The sequence below is a fragment of the Palaemon carinicauda genome, chromosome 13 (assembly GCF_036898095.1).
Source record: "Palaemon carinicauda isolate YSFRI2023 chromosome 13, ASM3689809v2, whole genome shotgun sequence".
Classification (NCBI taxonomy): Eukaryota; Metazoa; Arthropoda; class Malacostraca; order Decapoda; family Palaemonidae; genus Palaemon; species Palaemon carinicauda.
In genome coordinates this window covers 27,793,717-27,818,507 of record NC_090737.1, presented here as the reverse complement: position 1 = coordinate 27,818,507, position 24,791 = coordinate 27,793,717, and the positions used below count along the sequence as shown (strand labels likewise).

The following is a 24,791-nucleotide window of genomic DNA, read 5'->3' as shown; positions in this document are numbered from 1 at the left end:
TTATACAAACAAGAAATACATCACAGTTGTACTTACTTCATCGACTCTAGCATATATTTCTGCCAGTTTGGATTCGCTTCTTTTATGGAGAGCTTGCCATCTTAGGATACCTTTGTTACAAATTGCTGTTTCTTCCATCAAAAGTAACTTCTCTCCAACTGTTTCTGCTAAGTTTACTTTAGATGCTACACCTTTCAATTTCTCTACAATCTTATTCATCTTTTCTGTAACTTCACTCATGAATCTCCTTTCATCAACCATTAAAAGGCATAAAAAATCATTTTCATCACTCACGTTGCGTTTCGACTCCTGCAACTTTTTGCCTATTATTCCCTTGAATTTCGTCAACTTCTCAACCCTGTTTTCATACTCTCTAAGTTCTTCTTCCATTTGAACATGAGTAAAATGCAGTTCCAATTTACGCCGTGAAATTATCTCATTTTTCAATGATACCTGGGATTCTTCTGGAGCAGTCCCTTGAGCTTCTAAAGGAAATTTGTAGCTGACCTGACATGTTGGGCAGGTGAGGAGTCCGTCTGATATTGTATATACGAGGCACATGGTACAAAATGTGTGATTGCAAATAAGAGTTTTCGGCTTCTGACGACCAATACTTGTGTACTTTTGGAAACATATCCTACACTCTTCAAGTATCTTTTTGTCTTCAATGTCCTCCGGTGATGCCTGAAAAAAAGAAAAAAAAAATCATGTATTTAGGAATGCTTAAAAACTAATAAGTGAAAATTTAAACACTGCTTGAGCTATGGAGTACAGTACAAGGAAAATTCAAAAAATGCAAAACAATGTTTACACTTGCCTTGTTCTAAAGTTATTAATTCTTTAGACAGGCCAAAAAAAGAAGATATATCTTCATTCTATAACAGTAATAACTTTAAATTCCTTCTTATGTTTAGTCTTACTAAAATTTCATGGAGCATTTTCATAGTATTATACAGTTCCTGATTTCTGGGTTTATGATAAAAAAAAAAAAAATTCTTAAAAATCTAATCTAACATGGTTTTATTTTCTTTAAATTTTTAATTAAAAGAAAAAAAATTGTAAGTCATAAGTCCCCAAAGAAAAGGCATAAAAGCTAGAACCACAAGTGCTATGTAGTTAAAGATGCGAAGTATGGCTCACAAGACAAAGAGGGGACTGTGTTTCACTGCATTGGCTATACGCATGACATTATCGTATGTTTGTCCACAATCCCCTCATGTATAGTAGACTACGCATACGATTCAATCGTGTCTATTGCCTGTCATATGCAGAATATCTTGCAAATAACAACCTACTGTATGTACACTAGTATCTTTCTTCATGAAAGAATCCACACATCATAGGATTTTAACATATTAAAGAGGCACAGGTTTAACAAATAAAATTTTAATAACTATTTATGATCGTCTTCCATATCTAATTTATTTTTTTTACGTACGGTACGTCTTACTACAGAATATTATGCCTGTACTGTATTTCATTCCTATTCATGGCCACTTTTCATCTCTTATTAATTTTCCTCACTCAAGTTTATTTCCTCGTTTCCTTTCCTAACTGGGCTATTTTTTCCCTGTTGGAGCCCCTGGGCTTATACAATAAAATCCTGCTTTTCCAACTAGGGTTGTAGCTTGGCTAGTAATAATAATAATAATAATAATAAATATATAATAATATTATTATTATTGATAGCCAAGTTACAACCCTAGTTGGAAAAGCAAGATGCTATAAGCCCAAGGGCTCCTATAGGGAAAAATAGCCCAGTGATGAAAGGAAACAAGGAAATAAAATGATATTTTAATTATAAAATAAATTTTTGAATATACTTACCCGGTGAATATATAATAGCTGCAACTCTGTTGCTCGACAGACACATACAGTAAAAACTCGCCAGCGATCGCTATACAGGTTGAGGGTGTGCCCACCAGCGCCAACTGTCGGCCAGATACCACTCTCGATGTAAACAAAGACTCAATTTCTTCTCATCCCACTGCGTCTCTATTGGGGAGGAAGGGAGGGTCGTTTAATTTATATATTCACCGGGTAAGTATATTAAAAAATTTATTCTATAATTAAAATATCATTTTTAAATATTTAACTTAGCCGGTGAATATATAATAGCTGATTCACACCCAAGGAGGTGGGTAGAGACCAGAGTTAAATATGTTTACATCGTATAAGCTAAGAGTTTTTTATTTCATTTTGGCAGTTATCAATATAATAAAAACAAAATAAATAGGTACCTGGTAAGGAAGTCGACTTAGACGATTACTCTGCCTTGTAAGTACGTCTTCCTTACGGAGCCCAGCGATCCTCTTAGGATGCTGACAGACCCCCAGGAGCTGAAGTATCAAGGGCTGCAACCCATACAACAGGACCTCATCAAACCCCTAATCTGGGCGCTCTCAAGAAATGACTTTGACCACCCGCCAAATCAACCAGGATGCGAAAGGCTTCTTAGCCTTCCGGACAACCCATAAAAACAACATTAAAAACATTTCAAGAGACAGATTAAAAGGATATGGAATTAGGGAATTGTAGTGGTTGAGCCCTCACCCACTACTGCACTCGCTGCTACGAATGGTCCCAGTGTGTAGCAGTTCTCGTAAAGAGACTGGACATCTTTCAAGTAAAATGACGCGAACACTGACTTGCTTCTCCAATAGGTTGCGTCCATGATACTTTGCAGAGATCTAATTTGCTTAAAGGCCACGGAAGTTGCTACAGCTCTAACCTCGTGCGTCTTAACCTTAAGCAAAGATCGGTCTTCCTCACTCAAGTGTGAATGAGCTTCTCGTATTAACAATTTGATAAAATATGACAAAGCATTCTTTGACATAGGCAAGGATGGTTTCTTAACCGAACACCATAACGCTTCAGATTGGCCTCGTAAAGGTTTAGTACGAGCTAAGTAGAACTTAAGAGCTCTAACAGGGCATAAGACTCTTTCTAGTTCATTGCCTACGATCTCCGATAAGCTAGGAATATCGAAAGATTTAGGCCAAGGACGAGATGGTAGCTCATTTTTGGCTAGGAAACCAAGTTGCAGAGAACAAGTAGCTTTTTCTGACGAAAACCCGATGTTCTTGCTGAAGGCATGAAGCTCACTGACTCTTTTAGCTGAGGCTAAGCATACCAGGAAAAGAGTCTTAAGAGTGAGATCTTTCAGGGAGGCTGACTGTAAAGGCTCAAACCTGTCTGACATGAGGAATCTTAGGACCACGTCTAAATTCCACCCAGGAGTAGCCAAACGACGCTCCTTAGAGGTCTCGAAAGACTTAAGGAGGTCTTGCAGATCTTTATTGTTGGAAAGATCTAAGCCTCTATGCCGGAAGACCGAGGCCAACATGCTTCTGTAGCCCTTGATAGTAGGAGCTGAAAGGGATCGTACTTTTCTCAGGTATAAGAGAAAATCAGCTATTTGGGCTACAGAGGTACTGGTCGAGGATACAGAAACTGACTTGCACCAGTCTCGGAAGACTTCCCACTTCGATTGGTAGACTCTAATGGTAGACGCTCTCCTTGCTCTAGCAATCGCACTGGCTGCCTCCTTCGAAAAGCCTCTAGCTCTCGAGAGTCTTTCGATAGTCTGAAGGCAGTCAGACGAAGAGCGTGGAGGCTTTGGTGTACCTTCTTTACGTGTGGTTGACGTAGAAGGTCTACTCTTAGAGGAAGACTTCTGGGAACGTCTACTAGCCATCGAAGTACCTCGGTGAACCCTTCTCTCGCGGGCCAGAGGGGAGCAACTAACGTCAACCTTGTCCCTTCGTGAGAGGCGAATTTCTGCAGTACCTTGTTGACAATCTTGAATGGTGGGAATGCGTAAAGATCTAGATGTGACCAATCTAGGAGGAAGGCATCTATATGTATTGCTGCTGGGTCCGGGACTGGAGAGCAATAGATTGGAAGCCTCTTGGTCAGCGAGGTTGCAAAGAGATCTATGGTGGGTTGACCCCAAGTCGCCCAAAGTCTCTTGCACACATCCTTGTGGAGGGTCCATTCGGTTGGAATTACTTGACCTTTCCGACTGAGACAATCTGCTAGGACGTTCAAGTCGCCCTGGATGAACCTCGTTACTAGGGAGATGCCTCGATCTTTTGACCAGATGAGCAGGTCCCTTGCGATCTCGTACAAAGTCAGTGAGTGGGTACCTCCCTGTTTGGAAATGTACGCCAAGGCCGTGGTGTTGTCCGAGTTTACCTCCACCACCTTGCCTCGAAGGAGATTCTCGAAGCTTATCAAGGCCAGATGAACCGCCAAAAGCTCCTTGCTGTTGATATGCATGCTCCTCTGACTCGAGTTCCACAGACCTGAGCATTCCCGACCGTCCAGCGTCGCGCCCCAGCCCAAGTCCGATGCGTCCGAGAAGAGAACGTGGTTGGGTATCTGAACTGCCAGGGGAAGACCCTCTCGTAGGCTGATATTGTCCTTCCACCAAGTCAGACAAGACTTTATCTTTTCAGAAATCGGGATCGAGACCGCCTCTAGCGTCTTGTCCTTTTTCTAGTGAAAAGCCAGATGGAATTGAAGAGGACGGAGGTGTAGCTTTCCTAGCGAAACAAATTGCTCCAGGGATGACAGCGTCCCTACCAGACTCATCCACAGCCTGACTGAGCAGCGTTCTTTCTTCAGCATCTTCTGGATGGAGAGCAGGGCTTGATCTATTCTGGGGGCCGACGGAAAAGCCCGAAAAACTTGACTGTGAATCTCCATCCCTAAGTACAGAATAGTTTGGGATGGGACCAGCTGTGACTTTTCCAAATTGACTAGGAGTCCCAATTCCTTGGTCAGATCTAGATTCCTTGGTCAGATCTAGAGTCCAATTGAGATCCTTCAGACAGCGATGACTGGAAGAGGCTCTGAGAAGCCAGTCGTCCAAGTACAGGGAGGCTCTGATCTCTGATAGCTCGAAACTGGTACCCCACATTCCTGTAAACAAACCTCAGAAACGGTTGGGAATCCGGGCGTATAGGAATGTGGAAGTATGCCTCCTGAAGGTCGAGAGAGACCATCCAGTCGCCTTCCATAAATGCAGTCAAGACAGCCTGGTAGACTTCATCGTGAAGTTTGTCTTGACAATGAACACATTGAGCGCACTTGCCTCTTACGTACTCCTGCAGTGAACATGGCTGCCAAATCATGGAGCCATCCCTGAGGGACTTGTCCCTGCAGAGAACGTGGCTGTCAGATCATTGGAGCCATCCCTGAAAGCCTTGTTTATGCATGACATAATTGTACAGCAAAACTTCAAAGGCTCGAAAACAGCTGTGAAGTTGACCTGTAAAATCTTGGAGCGTCTCCTGGCCAGGCGCCAGGGAGAGTCTACGAGATTTGAGAAGTCTATCTGGGCAGAGGCAGGAACTCCCAAGCCGAGAACTTCTCTCGTGTCATATCAGACTCTCGCTCTATAAGCCAGTTTAAAAGAAGGGAAACCAAAGGCTGTATCCCCCAAACTCCTCCTGGTGATAAACCAGTCGCCTAGCAAATGTAAAGCTCTCTAGGGGAGCGAGAGAGCACTAGCTTATAAAACAACGGCTTCGAAGTAGCTAGGCCTAGTGTAAGCTCTGACGTTTAGGCGAACGAGGAGCAGCAGTTACAAAAAGATCCGGACAAAGATCCTTAAAAATCAGCATGATTTATTTAAAGTCCATAGAGGGCTAAGCAGCTTTAGGCTCCTCTCCGTCTGACAGAGTCCTCAAGGGAATATCAGTAGGAGGGGGAACAGCAACTTCCTCATCTAAAGGAACCTTGTCCGATAATAGCTGAGTCTCAAGCAAGGGAGAGACCTACCGTGGTGGCAATGCTTTACAAGCAGAGTCCACACGCACTGGTGCATTAGTAGCGGACCCGGACGCAACGTCATGTAACTGCTTGACAGTCTGTGAACTGTCAACAACAACAGGTGCGAGAGACCAGGACGCAACGTCATGTAACTGCTTGACAGTCTGTGAACTGTCAACAACAACAGGTGCGTGAGGACGCACAGCGTCCACTCGAGACTGCTTTGAACGCCTAGACTGAGCAGTCAAAACAACTCTAGAATGCGGAGGTTGACGCACAGCGTCAAAACAAGTCAACTCTGATTGTTAGCGAACGTCCTGAACGTCAGCAGGAGCATCAGCAAGTGGCCTAACGTCCAAATGTGGCTGAAAATCCACACGAGACCGCATCGAGTGTGGTTCTAAACAACCTGACTGACGTGACTTAGCTACGCCAACGTCAACAGGACGCACAAAGGAACGTTAGGTTGGCTGAAAGCCAGGATCTCGATGAGATAAACGGCTAGACTCAACGGACTAATCGGCAGAATAGTCTTCCATAAGGGAGGCAAGCTTATTCTGCATGTCTTGCCGTACAACCCATTTAGGATCAACGGAAAAGGTTGCGGTAAGAGACGAGGGTAACGTCTGTGACCGCAAAACCTTGCCAACAAAAAGACTCTCGGAGTCTGTGTTACGCTTTTGTTAGGCGGCGAGCAGTCTTCCGATGACTGCATAGGGTCAGAGCTGTCCTAATGGCTACAACCAGGACGCTGGACCTGTCCTGAAAGGACTGACTTTCGCTTAAGGGCCTCGAAACCTTGTTTCAGGTTTCTTATGCGAAAAGCCTTCAGATGACGAGGAGAAAATCGTCTCTCTCGCCTTATGTTCGCTGATCAAGGCCTCTCGAACCCATAAGTCGTACGACATTACTTCTCCCCTGGGCTTGGGAGCTTGCAAGAGGTCCCGGACTAGGCGAACGACAGGCACGAACAGACGAACCCTCGGTCGCAACACTGATAACACTTTGCGCAATATCACTTTATCACTACGATTTTCTGTTTAGCACTTATTTCACTGAAATCGAAACTTTTACTGATTTCTACCTGAAGCACGCAATTCTAACCTCATCAAAAGGTAGTAATAGCGAAATCAGTCGTATAATGCAAGCACATTAATACCAGCAAAAAACAGTAAACATATTTTAAGATAAAAAATTCAGTGGCTGGGGAAGAGACTAAACACTAGTTCATTCAAAACTACGTTTTCAATCTCTCACCGTACATTGCCTGGGGACGAGAATAAAAAACTAAAAACGTTTTATCCTTTCTCCCCGTACAGAGACTAGGGACGAGAGTAACTCGAGAACAACGTTACCCGCTTGAACGGAACGTTTTCTCCCCTCTCTCTCCCTCCGTCTCTATCTCTCTCTCTCTCTCTCTCTCTTGATTAAGCACCTAAGAGAAGAGCCCACTTACGTTTCGTCAAAAAAACATGTTATTTGACCAAAGGAAAAAAAAACTGAAAGGTTTTTCAATTAAAAAGTTCCTTTAAAATATAATTTAAAACATTTAAGCTTTGAAAGAAGAATGAACAAAACGTCAGAATCGATTTACTCTTTCTGCAAAGTGATACCGTGATACTCTCTCTCTCTATCATAACGATAGAGCGCAAACTGCGTAGCATAAATAAACTAAACGTTAGTTCATCTTTGAAACAGTACGAAGACTATTCAAAGAAAATCTTTCATAAAATATCTATTAAAAAATATTCATTTAAAAAGTTTTAAATCATTAGCTCTTTAAAAGCTATTTACGATTGAAAGGGCTCAACGTTGTTTAACTTCGGTTTCCAAGTTAGGACCGCCTACTCTCAGGAAGGTCGCATATAAACAAATCATTAAAATTTATTTTTATGTTTATTATAAACGGAAAGTTAATCGAAGAGGCCTAATAAAGGCGGTGAGATATAAAATATATAGAGGAAAATCTATAATTAATTTATAACGTGATAAGATAATTGCTAAAAGCCTAAACACACTTCCGTCTAAGGGAAGGGTCGGCCATTTAAAAGTCAAAGAAAGTCCATACTCTCTTTGTCATCAAAAAATTAAATCTATCCAAAAACGAGTTCAAGATTTAAGATGAAGATAAAACACCTGCACTGCGAAAGCTCAAACCAAATTAAAGTACTTCACCAAATATGATGGGAAAAACTCCAGGTTCTACAGCGAGTAAAAGTATGTCTTGTCGACACGTCGACAGAGAAGAAATTGAGTCTTTGTTTACATCGAGAGTGGTATCTGGCCGACAGTTGGCGCTGGTGGGCACACCCGCAACCTGTATAGCGATCGCTGGCGAGTTTTTACTGTATGTGTCTGTCGAGCAACAGAGTTGCAGCTATTATATATTCACCGGCTAAGTTAAATATTTAAAAGGGGGTATTAGGAAAAGGGAACGTAGTGGTAGACCATTCACCTACTATCGCATTCGCTGCTACGAAAGGACCCAATGTATAACAGTCCTCATAAAGCGTTTGAACATGCTTCAAGTATTGGGATGCGAAAATTGACTTACTCCTCCAAAAGGTCGTATCCATCAAACTTTGTAGAGAACGATTCTGTTTAAAAGCTACTGAAGTTGCTACTGCTCTGACTTCATGTATCTTTTCTTTGAGAAGCCTCTGATCCGCTTCATCACACTGAGCGTGAGCTTCTCGAATTAACAGTCTTATGAAAAAAGACAAGGCATTCTTTGACATGGGCAGTGAAGGATTTCGGACTGCACACCACAGAGCGTCTGAGTCGCCTCTCAGATTCTTTGTTCTGTTCACATATAGCCGTAATGCTCTTACTGGACAGAGCACCCTCTCCAACTCATCTCCCACCACATCATAAAGGTTAGGGATCTCGAAGGATTTGGGCTATGGCCGAGTAGGATTTTCATTCTAAGCCAAAAACCCCAATTGTAAAGAACAAATGGCTTTTCCATCCCGAAAACCAATGTTCCTGCTTAAAGTGTGTACTTCACTTACTCTTTTTGCGGTGGCTAGGCTAACCAGAAACAAAGTTTTCAAGGTTAAATCCTTAAAAGAAGCTGAGTGCAAAGGCTCAAACCTGTCACTCATAAGAAATTTAAGCACCACATCCAAATTCCAGGCAAGGGGAGCTGATTGAATTTTCTTGGTGGTTTCAAAAGACCTAAGCAAGTCCTGTAGATCCTTATTATTGGAGAGATCTAAGTTCCTGTGCCTAAAAACCGTAGCCAACCTACTCCTGTAACCTTTAATTGTAGATGACGAGAAGTTATGTTTATTCTTAAGGTCAATGAAAAATCCGCTATCTGGGTTAGAGATGTACTGGATGAAGAAATTGCGTTAGCCCTACACCACTCTCTGAACAACTCCCACTTGGACTGATAAACCTTGATGGTGGAAGACCTCCTTGCCCTCGCAATAGCCTTGGCTGCCTTCTTCGAAAATCCTCTAGCTCTAGCGAGTTTTTCGATAGTCTGAAGGCAGTCAGACGTAGAGCTCGGAGGTTTAGATGGTTTCGGGCCATGTGAGGTTGTCTGAGAAGATCTGGTCTTAAGGGAAGGCTTCTCAGGAAATCTACCATCCATTTCAGTACCTCTAGAAACCAGCTTCTTGACGGCCAGAACGGGGCTATCAGTGTCATCCTTGTTTCTTCGTGGGATACGAACTTCTGTATCACTTTGTAAAGAATCTTGAATGGGGGGATAGCATAAACCTCCATGTGAGACCAGTTCATCAGAAAGGCGTCTATGTGAATGGTTTCGGGATCTGGTACTGGAGAGCAGTAACACTCCAGTCTCTTCGTCTTTGCGGTTGCAAAGAGATCCATCAGAGGACGACTCCATAAACGCCACAGACTTTTGCAGACGTCTCGGTGCAAAATCCATTCTGTGAGGGAAAACTTGACCCCTCCTGCTGAGTCTGTCTGCACTCACATTGTTGACCCCTTGAATAAACCGAGTCAAAAGTGTCACTTTCCTTTCCTCTGCCCAAATGAGAAGAGGTCTTGCTATCTCGTACAAAGTCCAAGAGTGGGTCCCGCCTTCTTTTGTAATATAGGCAAGAGCTGTAGTGCTGTCCGCATTGATTTGGACTACCTTGCCCCTGATCCGCTTCTCGAAGCCTTTGAGGGCCAGATGAATTGCCAAAAGCTCCTTTTGGTTGATGTGGAGAGTTGTTTGCTCCACTGTCCAAGCCCCCGAAAGCTCCTCCTTCTCCAGAGTAGCTCCCCACCCTGAGTTTGAGGTCTGGGCTCTTCTGATATGACGACAACCCTTCCTTCAGTCTGTGCTCGTTGTCCCACCATTGAAGATGAGACTTGATGGAGCTCGTGATGGGAACGCAATTCCTGTCTAGGCTGTCCCCTTTTTTCCAATGGCAATTGAGATGAAACTGAAGGGGACTCAAATGCAACCTCCCCAGAGTTACGAACTTCTCTAATGATGAGAGTGTGCCCAGAAGGCTCATCCAATCTCTTACGGAACTGAGTTCCTTCTTCAGGAAAGTTTGGACTTTTTGGAGGGCTGACTGTATTCTTACAGGCGATGGAAAAGCCCGAAAACTCCGACTGTGAATCTCCATCCCCAAATAAAGAATCTCCTGGGATGGAGTCAGTTGCGATTTTTTTGAGCACACCAGGAGGCCCAGTTCCCTGGTTAAATCCAGAGTTATTTTCAGGTCCTTCAAACAGCAATCGGCAGAGGAGGCTCTTATCAGCCAATCGTCCAGGTACAGAGAGACCCTGATTCCCCTCGAATGCAGCATGCTCGCTACATTCAGCATGATCTTGGTAAATAATAGAGGAGCCGTGCATAGTCCGAAACAAAGAGCCCTGAATTGGAAGACCTTGTTTCTGTCCATGAATCTCAGATAACGTCTGGAGCTGGGATGAATTGGAATATGGAAATAGGCGTCTTGGAGGTCTATTGAGATCATCCAATCGTCTTTCCTCACCGCCGCCAGAACCGTCTTCTGAGTTTCCATCGTAAACGTCGAATTCTGGACATAACCATTCAGAACACTTACGTCCAGAACTGGTCTCGACTCCCCGGAAGTCTTGGGGACTAAAAAAAGGCGGTTGTAAAACCCCGGAGATTTTACATCCTGCACTTCCTCTATTACTTGTTTCTCTAGTAATAGATACATCTGGAGATGCATGGCTTGCTTCTTTGGACCCTCTCTGTATTTGGGTGAAAGATCCACTGGATCTGTGACTAATGGAGGAATAGCTAGGAAGGGGATCTTGTAACCCTCCTTTAACACTTGGACGGACCAGGGACCCGCTCCATTCCTCTCCCAGGTCTTCCAGAAGTGAATCAACCTGGCACCCACTGCTGTCTGAAGGATAGGGCAGTCAGACTCTACCTCGGCCGGTTTTGTTTCCTCTGCTTCTAGGTTTCCTTCCGTCTGGTTTGAAAGAGCCCCTTCCGGAGGGTTTCCCACGAAAGGGCTGAGAAGGTCGAACACCAGTAGAGACTTCCTTAGGTTTACGCGAAGCAAAAGTTGAAGGCAAAATTTTCCTCGCCGTATTGGTCACCAAATCATGCGTGGCCTTCTGAGTGAGAGCAGTGGAAACTTCCCCCACCAACTCTTGTGGAAATAAGGTGGTAGACAAAGGAGCAAATAGTAGCTCTGCTTTCTGGTAGGGAGAAACTCCTGCTGAGAGAAAAGAGCACATCGTGGCTCTTTTCTTGAGGATTCCAGCTGTGAACAAGGCAGCTAACTCATTTGAGCCATCCCTCACACCTTTGTCCAAGCAGGACATCAAATGAACAAGGCCACTAGTGTCCGTGTCCTTCATATCTGAGACCCTCTTACTCAAAGCTCCCAAAGACCAGTCTAGGTAATTAAGCACTTCGAAGGCCCTGAACAGACCCTTAAGTAAATGATCGAACTCCGTCATTGACCACCAAACCTTTGTTTTCCTTAAGGCTAGATGACGAGACGAATCTACCAAACTTGAGAAATCTCCCAGGGCAGAAGAAGGAAATCCCAAGCCCAGCACTTCACCAGTCTCGTACCACACACTAGATATAGAGGCCAATCTTGCGGGAGGAAAAGCAAAGGCCGTTTTGCCAAGAGTTCGCTTAGAGTCCATCCAGGAACCCATTAACTTATAGAAGACCATGAAAGGACCATCTTAGTATACACCAGCACCTTGGTTGTTTTACCTAAGATAAACTCCTATGGGGGAGAACGAGGGGCCACAGGAGTAAAATGATCAGGAAAAACTTCTGTAAGAATCAACATAAATTTTCTAAGGTCAACAGCATGTTGATAATGTTTCTCTTCCTCATTCTCAGAAACCTCCTCTAAAGGCTCGTCCACGTCAGACTTCTCTTCGAGTTCGTCTTCTGGCAGTGCAGCAACTGCTGCAGCCTGAACTGAAGGATTAACGTCTGAATGAGTCAATAACTTCATCCAAGTGAAGAAGGGAGGTCGAAGTTGACTGATGAGAGACGTGGATGGGTCGACGCTCGCCGTCAATAGTTAACTGTCGCGTGTCGTCCCGAGAACGCTTAGAATCTGTTTGCTGTTGCACTGACCGACGTTTAGAATCAGACGTCAACTGCCGAGAGTCGACGCGTGGACGCGTAGTTTCCGCTTGCTGTTGACGTGGACGATCTCTGCCGTCAAAGGAAGACTGTTGATGGTCGTCTTGTGGACGCCTAGCGTCCATATGTTGTTGACGCTGCCACTTCACTGCGTCAAAAGTTGCCTGCAGAGAATCTTCGTGGCGACGCATTGCGTCCATTTGCCGACGCCGGTGTTCTTTCTCACGTACGGAAGTCGAAATTTGTTTAGCAAGAACTCTCTGATGTGACTCATCTATATCAACCTGGTGTCGAGCACTGCGAATGGGAGACCGCCTGTGCGATAACTCGTCCGCACTAGAGACCGCCGGCCGCCTGTGCGACAACTGGTCTGACGTCTGACGCCCAATCGTACTGCCAACACCTGGTTGATAAGAATCCATGAATGACAAGAGCTGTTTTTCATAGATAAAAGCATAGACAACTTAGGATCTTCAGTTAATACATTTGACTCCTTCCTTGACGGTAAAACAGAATCATCATCACTACGCTTTTCGGGTGAAGAAAGCCAGTGCAAAGGGAGAGGTGGCGCATGAATCGTAACATCGGCCATAGTAACAAATTCAGAGTCGGAAAGTATTTTCTCTACTCGAATACCATGATCTGGACGCTTCACAGGAGTACAAGTGACGGGAGAAGGGAAACGCTCAGGGGAATCCCACGTACTACAGCCTGGACGTGCAGGCGATTCCGGACGCTGAACAACCGCATGCGATCTTTTAAGCTGTCTAGACGCTCGACGCCACATCTCACTACCAGAACCTTCATCGGAGGACGGGGATAACGTACCAACCTCACCTTTCCTACGATGAGGGTGAACGACCTGTGATACGGCAACAGGAACATTCGAGGGAACGTCTGCACGATTGATGAAGCTTCTTGTTCCCTTTAGCCGTTCGACTTTACTTCTCCCACGGGTTTGAGAGCTCGAAAGAGGTCTTAGGCTAGGCGAACGACAAGATCGTGCAGATGCGCCCTCCACAACACTGAACACATTAGAAACACTTTCCACAGTTCCGACAGTTTCACAATTTTTCAGCACATTTAATTCAGAAAATATTTATTTCTATCTTCCGATAACGACTCAACTTTTTCACCGAGAGGCAGAATTGCAGTAAACATGTCTTTCATAGATGGTTCCTGATCTACCACTATGGAGGAAGGAATAGGATTAGGAATATTAACATTAGGCAAGGCTACCTCAACAGATCGTGAAAAACTACGCCTAACTCTATCCCTCTCAAGTCTCCTAACATAACATTCGTATGTTACCCATTCCTCATCCGTTAATGAAAAACATTCATTTCATCTATTATCAAAAGAACAAGGTTTTCCCCTACATTTAACACAAATATCGTGTGGATCAACAGAACCTTTAGGGAGTCGAGTACGACACCCTTCACTAACACACTTACGAATAGCAGGGGAGGGGTCAGCCATTTTGAATGGTTAAGACAAAGACCGACAACCAAAAAACAAAGGAAATACTGTATTAATAAATATAACCACAAACAAAAGGGTTTCAAGATTAAATGAAAGAGAAAAAGATTAACGATAGTTCAAACTCTGAGAAAAAGTTGTACATCACCAAACAACTTCCCAACAGAGTAAGACAGCGAGAGCAAACTTCAATATGATAGCCAGCTATGCGGGCAGGAGAAGAACTAAAGTGGCTGGGTGTAGTTCCACCTGTGGTACCGCTAGGGCGCGGGTGTACACCTGCCATATCTACGATAGTGCGAGATTTTGAATTTCTGCCACGGCGTCAGGAGACTTCAGCTCTTATATAACCAGCGGGTAAGTTTTATATTTAAAAATACAAATTATCTACAAATTTGTCATTTGTTCCGTAACTGGAATACAAACCCCGCTATTTAATAGGGGCGACTCACCCATTAGGATGGGTGGACGTCCCAACCAGTCTGGCTTTTGGCTTTGCCCGGGGGCTCATTATTTGAGTGTGTAAGCACCCAAGAAATAAAGAGTCCCTACCCCTCGCTAGAACCATGCTATGCAAGGACTGCGGCCTATGCAAGCTGTGTGTGAAGGTATGAAGAAGTGTGACTCGTCCTAGGAAGTTGTTCTGAAGTTCTTTAGAAGGAACTTGTAGACTAGGACTCTCCCAATACCACCGCGTTAGGGTATGGGGAACGTAACAGCATTAATCTTAATGCTAGGAACACAAGGGAGCATGGTTTACCTGCAGTGGTTTGAGGTCAGCTATGCAGAGAACCCAGGATGCTGCCTTCCCCAAGAGAGGGGATGATGAAGAAAAGAATAAGGGCCAGTCAAACCTTTTCATTCACGCAGACTAAAACCGGGTAACAATGCCCTCAACCTTCTGCTACTTGTCCAATAAGGAGCTTGAGGTTTTAAACCAGCTATTGTGCAGCCACCACAGGACCGATACCGAACGTATCGAGTCTCCTATGGGTCACGTCTTGCAGGTAGTGGGATGTGAATTTTGTTTGACGTTTCCACACCCCAGCTTGAAAGTGGTACCGAACAGACTTTGGCCATCTTAGTGTTTATACTATTAGATGGGAAGAGGCTACAAGCCAGTTCCTACTTGCTTGTCGATGTGAGGTCGTGTGGTGCAGCACTATGGTCCCTCCTTTCTTCTTTTTCCGACTCAAGTCTCCTGGAATGGAAGTCGTTCTCGTTTCTAGGAGGTTTTTGTGAAGATTGGTGTTTATTAGAATCATTCCCAGATGCACCAGTCTCCTGGGAGAGAAGTAGAGAAGATTTCCGTAGGTTTACCCTGATCACTGGATCTTGGTAAAAAGACTTCAGAAGTTTCAGTATTAATGCAAGGTTGCCACCGAGTCATCTAAGGTCAGTCCGTCGTCCCGAGAGAGCGGAGACAGAAGCCGTATGGGTGTAGTGGAAAGACCGAAGCACAGTGCCTTGAACTGGTGTTTCTTGTTTGTCTAGACAATCTTTCAACCTGCCTAGATGGATAGTTTGGACCTTGGAGTAAGTGTCCTTTAGGTCCAGTGTGCAAATGAAGACCTGAGGTCTTGGCCCTTGATCGAACTCAAACATGACAAATTCAGAGATAATTTGTATTTTTCCTAACCACACAAACCTTAGTTATTTACATGGGGTATTACTTTCGGCGTAGCTGAATGACGAGCCATTAGATTTTTAACGAGGGTCAACTAGGGGGTAGGGGAGGGGTAGCTAGCTACCACTCCCCCCTCACACACCGGTGAACTGATTCACTTCGCTTAGGGGTAGGACTTCACGGGGGACAGGGCTGGCGGGCAATTATGTGTAAATAGCTAAGGTTTGTATGGTTCGGAAAAATACAAATTATCTCCGAATTTGTCATTTTTTCCGTAACTGAAATACAAACCAAGCTATTTACATGGGGTGACTTAACCCTTAGGTAGGGTGGTAAGTCCCAGCCTTACTGGCTTTGGCTTTGCCCGGGGACTCAAAATCCGAGTGTGTAGCACTCGAGATAAGGAATCCCTGCACCTCGCACGTGCGGCCTACATAAGCTTGTGTGTGAAGGAAAGAAGTGTGACTCGTCCTAGGAAGTTGACCTGAAGTCCTTTAGATGGAATTCTAGGCTAGGACGTTCCCAATACCACCTCGTCAGGGTATGGGGGACGCAACAGTATTATTTACAGTAATACTAGGAACACAAGGAAGCATGGTTTACCTGCAGTGGTTTGAGGTCTGCTATGCAGAGAACCCAGGATGCTGCTTTCCCCAAGAGAGGGGAGGATGAAGAAAAGAGTAAGGGCCACACAATGCCCTCAACCTTCTGCTACTTGTCCATTAAGGAGCCTGAGGTTAGACCAGCTGTTGTGCAGCCACCACAGGGCCGATAAAGAACGTATTGAGCCTCCTGTGGATCACGTCCTGCAGGTAGTGGGCTGTGAAGGTCGTCTGACGCTTCCAGACCCCAGCTTGTAGAACCTGCATCACTGAGAAAGTCTCTCCTCGCGTGATTCCCCAGGGGACGGGAAATCTTCGTCCGAAAGGGAAGGAGAGACAGTCTGGGGGAAAGAAGGAACCTGCCTCGAAGGTCTGCGTGGAGTCAGTTTTGCCCTTGGAGAAGCAGCCATGGATCTGTGCCCTAATTCAGAGAAGACATGCTTGAAAGCCTGCGTTACAGCTCTGATCAGTACACCGAACCAGGGCTGTTGGCTGATAGATGCGCTGTCAGACATACCCCTTGAAGGGACAGGAATTGAAGGATCCCTGGGAGGAGTTTCATCATTGGTTGGTTCGCCTGTGATGGCTTTGGGATCCTGGACCCCTCTAGATGTTTCCCTTCTTCCACAATGCGACGTGGTATGCGCTTGCGGGGAGGAGAATGAGGCGATGGCGATCTTGCCATGTGTAGTTCAGCAGTCTCGCGCGCAGGAGGATTTTGACGCTCGCACGAAGGAGAATACCGGGATTCGCGCGCGGGAGAGTATTCACGTGCGTGGACACGCAGGATCAAGGCGTTGAGTGCGCGGGCGAGAGTTCGCGCGTGCCTATACCAGCCGTAGGGCGCGCGCGCAGGGGAAAGATCCCTAGCGCGCAGGCGCGCAGTTGAAGCCTGTGATGCTCGTTGGCACGCATCAGAATGTGGGCGCGAATCCGTAGGAAAGAATAGGCAAGTGCGCGCGGGGTGCGCGTGCGTATCCTCACGGATGCGTGCGGGAGAAGGCTGGCGCGATGGCATTAGCTGGCGCGTGGGAGAAGTCAGTTTAGTCGACTTCCCAGCAGCGCCCAGATCAGTAAATCGTTGGTGCGCAGCTGGGCGTGAGCACGTAGGTTTAGGCTCAGGCAAGGCCAGGTGCGCAGGAGAACGTGGGCGCGTATGTGCGTGAGGACGTGCATAGCGCGTGTTGGAGCTGTGCTCCTGTTGGGAAGTATGTGCGTGTTGGCACATACGCCCTTGATGCCCTGTGTTAGAGTTTATTGATGAGGCCTGACAAGCTACTAGAGCGCGCTGGTCAGGTTTCGTTGGCGTATAGCGCGTATCTGGGTGGCGCGCCTGAACGTGCTCAGATGAAACCTTGTTAGGTTTATGCAGGAAGGGTGACGGCATGTCAGCAGATCTGTCGGGTGGAAGGTTGATGTGTCCTTTAAAAGGACGACCTTCCACTGAAGGGGATCACGAACGATCTGCAAAAAGGTCGAGGACCAATGCAGGAACAGTGATCGGTGATTGTTCTTGAGGCTCCTCTGCAGGGGACTGCATTGAAGATGTTGAACCAAAGAGGCGCCTCCTCACCGCAGGTGAAGGAAGGCCTCTCTGGCGAAGAGGAAGGCGATCCTTGCGACGAATGCGCCCTCTGGGGGCCGTAGGGTAAGCGAGCTGACCTTCTGCAGTCCTCCAAAGAGGAGTCTCTGTAAGTGAACTCCTACAAGGGGAAGAAACACTAGCAGGAGAGACTGACGTTGGACTTAGTTTCTCCCTCGTAGGCTGAACAGAGACGGGAGAAACTAAGCCGTCAGCTACCGTAGGGTTTGAAGAGGCAGAAGTGATGGGTGATACCGCATTGGATACCTCTGACACCACAACGTCGACAAGAGACAAGAGACAGCGGCACCCAATCGGATGTAGTTAAGCAAAACCTCCTTGGAGGGTGAACCAGTAAGCCCCAAGGAGGACCAAAGCTAAAAAAGGGAGGTTAGTGACATATCCTCCCCTGGGGGGAAGAGGTGGAGCTGCTTCTCTAGGGGAAGCAATGTCATCTCTCGAGCCCCGAGGTTGGTAAACAGTACATCGGTCTACGCTACCACTCAACAGTCTCTCGAAAAAGACCGATCAAGTGGGAGCTTCGGAGGAGGTTTAGGTAACGGAAGAAGAGGCCTTGGGTTTTTCTCCTTTCAAAGAAACATTCGAAGGAGAAATATCCCGTTTGGACTTCTTCTTCCGTCGTCGCGAAAACCTCTCCCACTGGGGAATAGACCACTCCCTACACTCACTACACCTGTTGTTGCTATCACACCGTTGGCCGCTACAAGAAGGACAAAGGGCGTGAGGATCGGTCTCTACCGCCGACATGAAAGTTCCACAGGGGCGGTCGGGAAACCCAGGGCAGGTGCGCATGATCGCAGAGGCCAATTTCACAAACAGAACTAGAAAAAGAAAAATACAATAGCATTAAATGGCTGCCAAATGACGGCGAGGATGAAAGCGGACACGTCCGACTACCATCCGAGCCGAGAGCAAAGTGAGCTCAAGCACAGGTGTGAGAGAGGGGGGGGGGTAGCAAGCTACCCTCCCCTACCCCCGCTAACTAGCGGTGTGGGTAGTAAACCCTCGTTAAAAATTAATGGCTCGTCAAATCAGCTACGCTGAAAGTAATACCCTTATTGAATAGCGTGGTTTGTATTCTAGTTACGGAACAAACTGATAATTTGGTATATTCCTAAAATTAAGTAAGGATGTGTTTTTAAGTACTGTGAACACGGCTATGAATAATTCTACAGCACATAGGATTGAAAAATCTCATTTTTTATGCATCTGGAAGACCTGGCAGACAAAATCTCCTGTGTTTTTATTACATTCCATTACCATTACTGGGTTTTGATAAGGGTTTGACAAGTATTAAGAAAGATATCGCCTGTTCCAACTAACTAAATTACTAACCTAACCTTTCCCTCTAACCTAACCTACAAGCCGTATTCTTACCTAACGGGGGTCATTACCCCCTTACACTGCTGTATTCTAAGTTAGACAATGATACATACAGGTAGCTGCTATTGTACATACACTCCAAAAACTTTCAAAACACCATAAATACACCTTGAATTAGTTCTATTTTCTGCTAATATTTTATTGCATTAATCTATAATTTTAACCAGCACAGTATCCTACCATAATGGGGGAGGCCTTCGTTTATCAGCGGCCAGTTCCTCCTGCGAGAAGAAAATATGGACATCAACTAACCTAAACTTTCCCCCCCTAACCTAACCTACAAGCCATGTCCTTCCCTACTTACCTAAAGTGGGGGACTAACACCCCCTCCGACCCCAATCACTCTACCACATTCTTAGTAAGCCATCATCATAATTACACCCCAGATCTTTCATTGCACAAAATTATTGCTAGAATAATGACAATGCAAGTCTTTATGGTATCCTAGCACAGATTAGGTGACAACACTACAAAATATTTCTCGTTCACAGTCTTACCTCTTCTTCATCACTGTTATTATCTGGGTTACATTCGAAGTAAACTTCTGCTTCGCTACTCATTTTCCATATATATTATTCGTGAAATATTGATATTTACAGTAATGTCCTTGGAAGGGTGTATGAAGAAATTTTGCTATAACTACTAATAGATAAAAGCTGTTGTAGTTCAGGTTCAGGTTCAGGTTCCGGGGTGAGGCATAGCCTTTACAACGGCGCCTCTAACGCTTATCTTCTTGTACTGTTTTGTCTTTTCTTCCACATTATGTTCAATACTTCTTTTTTCTTTTCTATATTTGTTTCACTAAATAAAAATAATCCTACTATTTTTTTTGGGTCTTCCTCGTATGGTTGTTGTAGCTCAATTACTTTATTCCTTTCTTTTCTATATTCCTGGCAAAATAACAAAAAATGTATCAGATCCTCCTCCTCATTTTCATAAAAAATACAGTTTACATTCCCCTCATTGTGTCTATTTATAATATTTAGCTTTAACGTATTAGTTATTGCTCTAAAAAATATCACTGAAGCAAATGTATTGTCATAAATTAACTCTTCTTTAATTTCTTTCTTCCACGGTCTATATATTGCTATGCTCACTTTACTTTCTATTTCTTCTTTCCACTTTTCAGTATCCCACTCTCTGGTTTCCTATTTTATTACTGCATTGTTCATTCTTCTTATCTGTCTTATTCCTAAAGTTAATTCTTCCAAATACTTTGCAGGTTGTTTCCACCATCTTCCTTCTTTTTCTTGAATATCCTGGATAATTATTTTCAGTATTTCCTTCTTTCCATTCAGGGTACGATTTAAGTACTGCAGCTTCCCATCCATCACCCTTGCTTTCACTGAAGATGCACCTATCTCCCCTCTTAGAGTAGTATTAGCTGTGCTTTTAGTTGCACCTAAAATCTTCCTGTATACCCCATTCTCTATTCTTTGTAGTTTCTCTATTTCAGTTTCTGTTAGATTTATGATATTTGTTCCATACAAAATATATGATAAAGCCATACTTTTCCAGAACGTTTTTCCTATCATTGCTTTATTGCAACTTTTCTCTATAATTGAATATGTTGGATTAGCTAATTTTTGTGCCTTTTCTATCATTACCCTTTTCTGAGTTTTAAATATATTCCTATTATTATCTAGCTTTATTCCTAAGTGTGTTAAAATTTGTACTACTTTAATTCCCTCTATGTTATCGGGCTTTTCTTTCATATTTTAAATCATAATATTACTCTTTTCTTTATTAATTTCTAACCCACATTTTTACCAGTTTCTATTAATATCTGGATGTTACGTTTTGCATTATGTATACCCTGTGCAATTATTAAGGCATCATCTGCAAAAAAAGTAATGATTCTACCTTTATTAATTGATTTCTGAAACCGTTTCCTTCCTATTCAATTTTCTTCATGACAATATACGTAATTAGTTTAAAAAGTGAAGTTGATCCTGTGCAACCCTGTTTAACCTCCGTTTCTTGTTCTATACCTTCTCCTAAGTCAATGCCCGTAGTATTTCCTTGATAAATATTTGCAATTGCACTTATGATTTTGGTGTTAATTCTATATTCTTTTAAATCTTCTATTAGTACCTCCCTTTTTACAGAGTCAAATGCTTTACTAAAGTCTATCGCTGTTACTATTAGGGGTTTCTTGTTACTATAGCTCTCTTCCACACAATACTGTAATATAAAGATATTGTCCTCTATCCTGCCTCCACCTGCAAATCCTGCTTGACATTCATTGTCTTCTTCATTCATTCTTATGTGGTCTTCTATTTCCTCTTTCATCATCATCATGAATATTTTATAAGAAATATTTAATAGAGATATGGGTCTTAGGTCTTTTGCCATTGGCCTCCTTTTCTTTTCAACCATCTTTGTTCTTGACTTCTTCCACATATTTGGTTTTTCTTTTTCGTCCAACTCATTTTGATAAAATTTCTGTAAGGTTTCAAGACATATTTTGCTTTTTCCTAGTACCTTATATAGCTCGGGTTTTAGGCCATCTGGTCCTGCCGCTTTTTTTGCCTTTAGTTTTCCCAGGCAATTCTTTACTTTTTCTACTATGATTTTTGGATTTTTCATTGGTTTTATTTTCCCTTTTGTTACCATTACAAGGTCATAGTGTTCCCTAAGTATGTCCGGGATATTATATCCATCTATTCTTGTGATGTCTTCCTGATGCGCTATTTCATTTTCATATTCTGTCCGTTTTTTTTCATTCCAAACTGAGTCTATTTTATTTTCATGCTTACAATATATAGTTTTCCAGTATTTGACTAATTCCTCTTTTGTTTTTTCCTTATTTAGCTTACTTCCTTGTTCTCCATAAAGTTGTATAACTTTACCATGGGCTTTCTGTCTGTTCCTTATTCTATTAATCTTTTTCCAGAGTTTTTTATTTTTATTTCTTCTCTTATCCTTTTTTTCAAATATAGTAATTTCCTTCTTTATCATTTCTTGCACTTCCCTCTTCTTTTGATCATATCTCTCTTCTAACTCCTTTTTTACTTCGATATTGGATTCATTTCTTTTCTTTCTGTTTAAATCCTTCCTTTCCTTTATGCCTTTTCTTATTTCTTCGTTCATCCAGGATTGCTCATGTACCTTTTCTTCATTAGGAACTTTCCTTTTATATACTCTTGCCAATTTTTCTTCTGCAGCCTCTTTTATTATAAGGTCCATTCCTTCTATTCTGTCTATTTGTCTGTCTCTTAGAATTTTCTCTACTCTTGTTGTATATTCTCTTAAACTATTTTCATGTCCTAAAGTATTTTACTTCCTCCCATCTTCTTTTATTGAAATTTTTATTCTGGTCACTCATGAATTCCAGTTCTATAGTGATCAGATTATGATCCGAGATGTCAAAGTTCAATTTTTCATCGTCTATATTAATTTCCCTAAAGTTTTCATGCATTTGTTCGTTTACTAGTACGTAGTCTATTACACTTTTTTGTTGGAATCTTTCCCATGTATAAATCCCTTTACATCTTAAATCTCCATTCAATAGGACTAACCCATGATCATTCATCCAATCGAGAATCATTTCCCCGTTCCTGTCTAAATTCTGGTAACCTAAAAACCCTACATGCCCGTTAAAATCCCCTAATATCATCAATGCCTCTTCTTCGTTTAGATTTCTAATAATTCTTTCACATTCCTGTTTTATTATCTTATCATTACTTCTGTCTTCTTCAGTATTTCCTGCTGGAAAATAAACCAATAATAATCTAAATGTATGGTTATATGCATTACACTTAACATACATCAGATCTTTACTTTTAGTTTCTATCTTTTTCAATTCTAGACTGTCACTATTCCTATGAAGTATCATCAAACCTCCTCCTTTTTTATCATTCATATTCCTCATATTTTCTACTTTTTTAACATCCTTACTTAAATTTAATCTATCTAACTTTTGGTGTGTTTCTGTCAAGCAAAAAAGTTTATATCTACTATTCAATTCCTTCTCAACTTCCATCAGTTTTTGTTTTGTTAAGCATTGTATGTTCAAGAAATAAATCTGAAAGTTTTCTTTTATTTTGTGTTTGTATTCTTTCCTTAAAGTTCGTGTGTGCCTTCCTCGTTCTGACGAAAATTTTCCCTTCTGTGCAATTTTCCTTTCTTTATGAACCATCCATCTTCACCATTTTGTCTCTGTTTGTAATTCTTCCCTTAAACGCCTCTCTCTCTCTCTCCTCTCTCTCTCTCTCTCTCTCTCTCTCTCTCTCTCTCTCTCTCTCTCTCTCTCTCTCTCTCTCTCTCTCTCTCTCTCTCATCGTTAGATCTGGCGCTATAAAGATTCTACTTTCTCTTGTTTCTGGACAATTTCTAAGGTTCTTAGCCTTTCCTATAATTGTCCACTTCTCTCTTTCACTTCTCATTTTTACTAGTATTGGCCTCGGATTGTTTCTTTGGTTTCTAACATCCTGGCTATCAGTTGGTCTATTACCTATTTCCAACCTACCTAACCTGATTGTTTCTATTACTTCAACTCCAGTTACCCCTATATTATCTTTGAACAGTCGCTCACACCTATCCTTATCCTTTCTTTGTTTTTCCTGTGCTTCCTTCCATGCATTCCTCGACATTATATTTTACCAGATTATTTTTCCTCTTTTCCTTTTCCATTACCTCTTTAACCTCTTCTCTTAACTTCTTCCCTAATGTCTTCTATTGGCATATTAACTCGTCCTAACTTTGCTGAGCCTATTGAATCCTTTATCTCTATTATTGCGTGTTCTAGTACCTGTAGCCTATCCAGTAGAGTAATGAAACTGGCAGGGATCAACTGTTATGTAAAATGCTGGAAATGACTAAGTTTTGGAAGATCAATGTCAAAAGTCACGGTCACAGTCAAGCGAAATGTCCAATTCACGTAATCAGCTATAAGTTTGGACAACGGTGTCACAGGGACTTCAAACTTGGTTCAAATTTAAGCACACGAAAAGCCATGCTAATTAATACATGTTAATTTCAAAGGTCCATGTCTAATAAAATGTCGGGAAGTAAACTTCTGCGCCGGAGGTCTGCGCTCTACTGAGTGCCCCTCTAGTTTATGTTTCTATTATATTTGCGAGTTCTAGATTACAATTCTACCAGCGGTAAAAAATCTTTCATAAAAATACATCAAACAGAAGTCTCATAGCACTTACACCTACAATGACGAAAAAAACATTAAATGTAAATTCCTTTTAGGTAATTGTATAATTGACATAGGCTAATTGCTTTCTTTAAATAGTTTGTTTGTGACAAAAAGTATCTATAATTATTGTTTTATTTGCAGATTGGTCGAGGGAAAATGACACTAATGGCACTACATATAAAAGTAGTGCCTTATTCGAAGGCTGAATGAAATACTAATTATATACAGGGTGTCTCAAAAAATGTACTCACTCTTTGAATGACGAGAAAACCTTTATTTATGAACATAGAGCGAAATGAAATAGCATCGAATACATGAGACAAATGTTCAAATTGATGACTATTATAAATGTACTCAGTCTTTTTTTGTGTTGCAGATATCCTGAATTACTGAAGCTATGGTAGGAAATCAACTTAGATTCGAAGAAACTTTCTTTCTTCGAAACTAAGTTGATTTCCTGCCATAGCTTCAGTAATTCAGGATATCTGCAACACAAAAAAAGACTGGCCCTATAATGCAAGGCTTAAATGCCTGGCCTTAGGATGAATGATTTAAAAGCCTGGCCTTAGGATGGAAGGTTAAATGCCTGGCCAGAGGACGAATGG

General features: G+C 42.8%; 1 protein-coding gene across 1 annotated transcript; it reads right to left on the bottom strand.

Moving 5' to 3' along the window:
* On the bottom strand, positions 1–19,747 carry LOC137651479 (uncharacterized). Its single transcript, XM_068384704.1, has 2 exons — positions 19,535–19,747; positions 1–684 (listed from the first exon to the last, which is right to left on the bottom strand). Exons 1-2 carry the CDS (start codon positions 19,595–19,597, stop codon positions 1–3), a joined length of 747 nt encoding a protein of 248 aa, XP_068240805.1. The 5' UTR covers positions 19,598–19,747.
* Between the last annotated feature and the right edge of the window lie 5,044 nt (positions 19,748–24,791).

Bases quoted from the DNA above. Each gene is read 5' to 3' on its own strand.
- LOC137651479 (XM_068384704.1), bottom strand. From the start codon at position 19,597: ATGAGTAGCGAAGCAGAAGTTTACTTCGAATGTAACCCAGATAATAAC. The intron at 685-19,534 runs GTAAGACTGTGA...TCTTTTTTTCAG, and splicing joins ATAACAGTGATGAAGAAGAG to GCATCACCGGAGGACATTGA.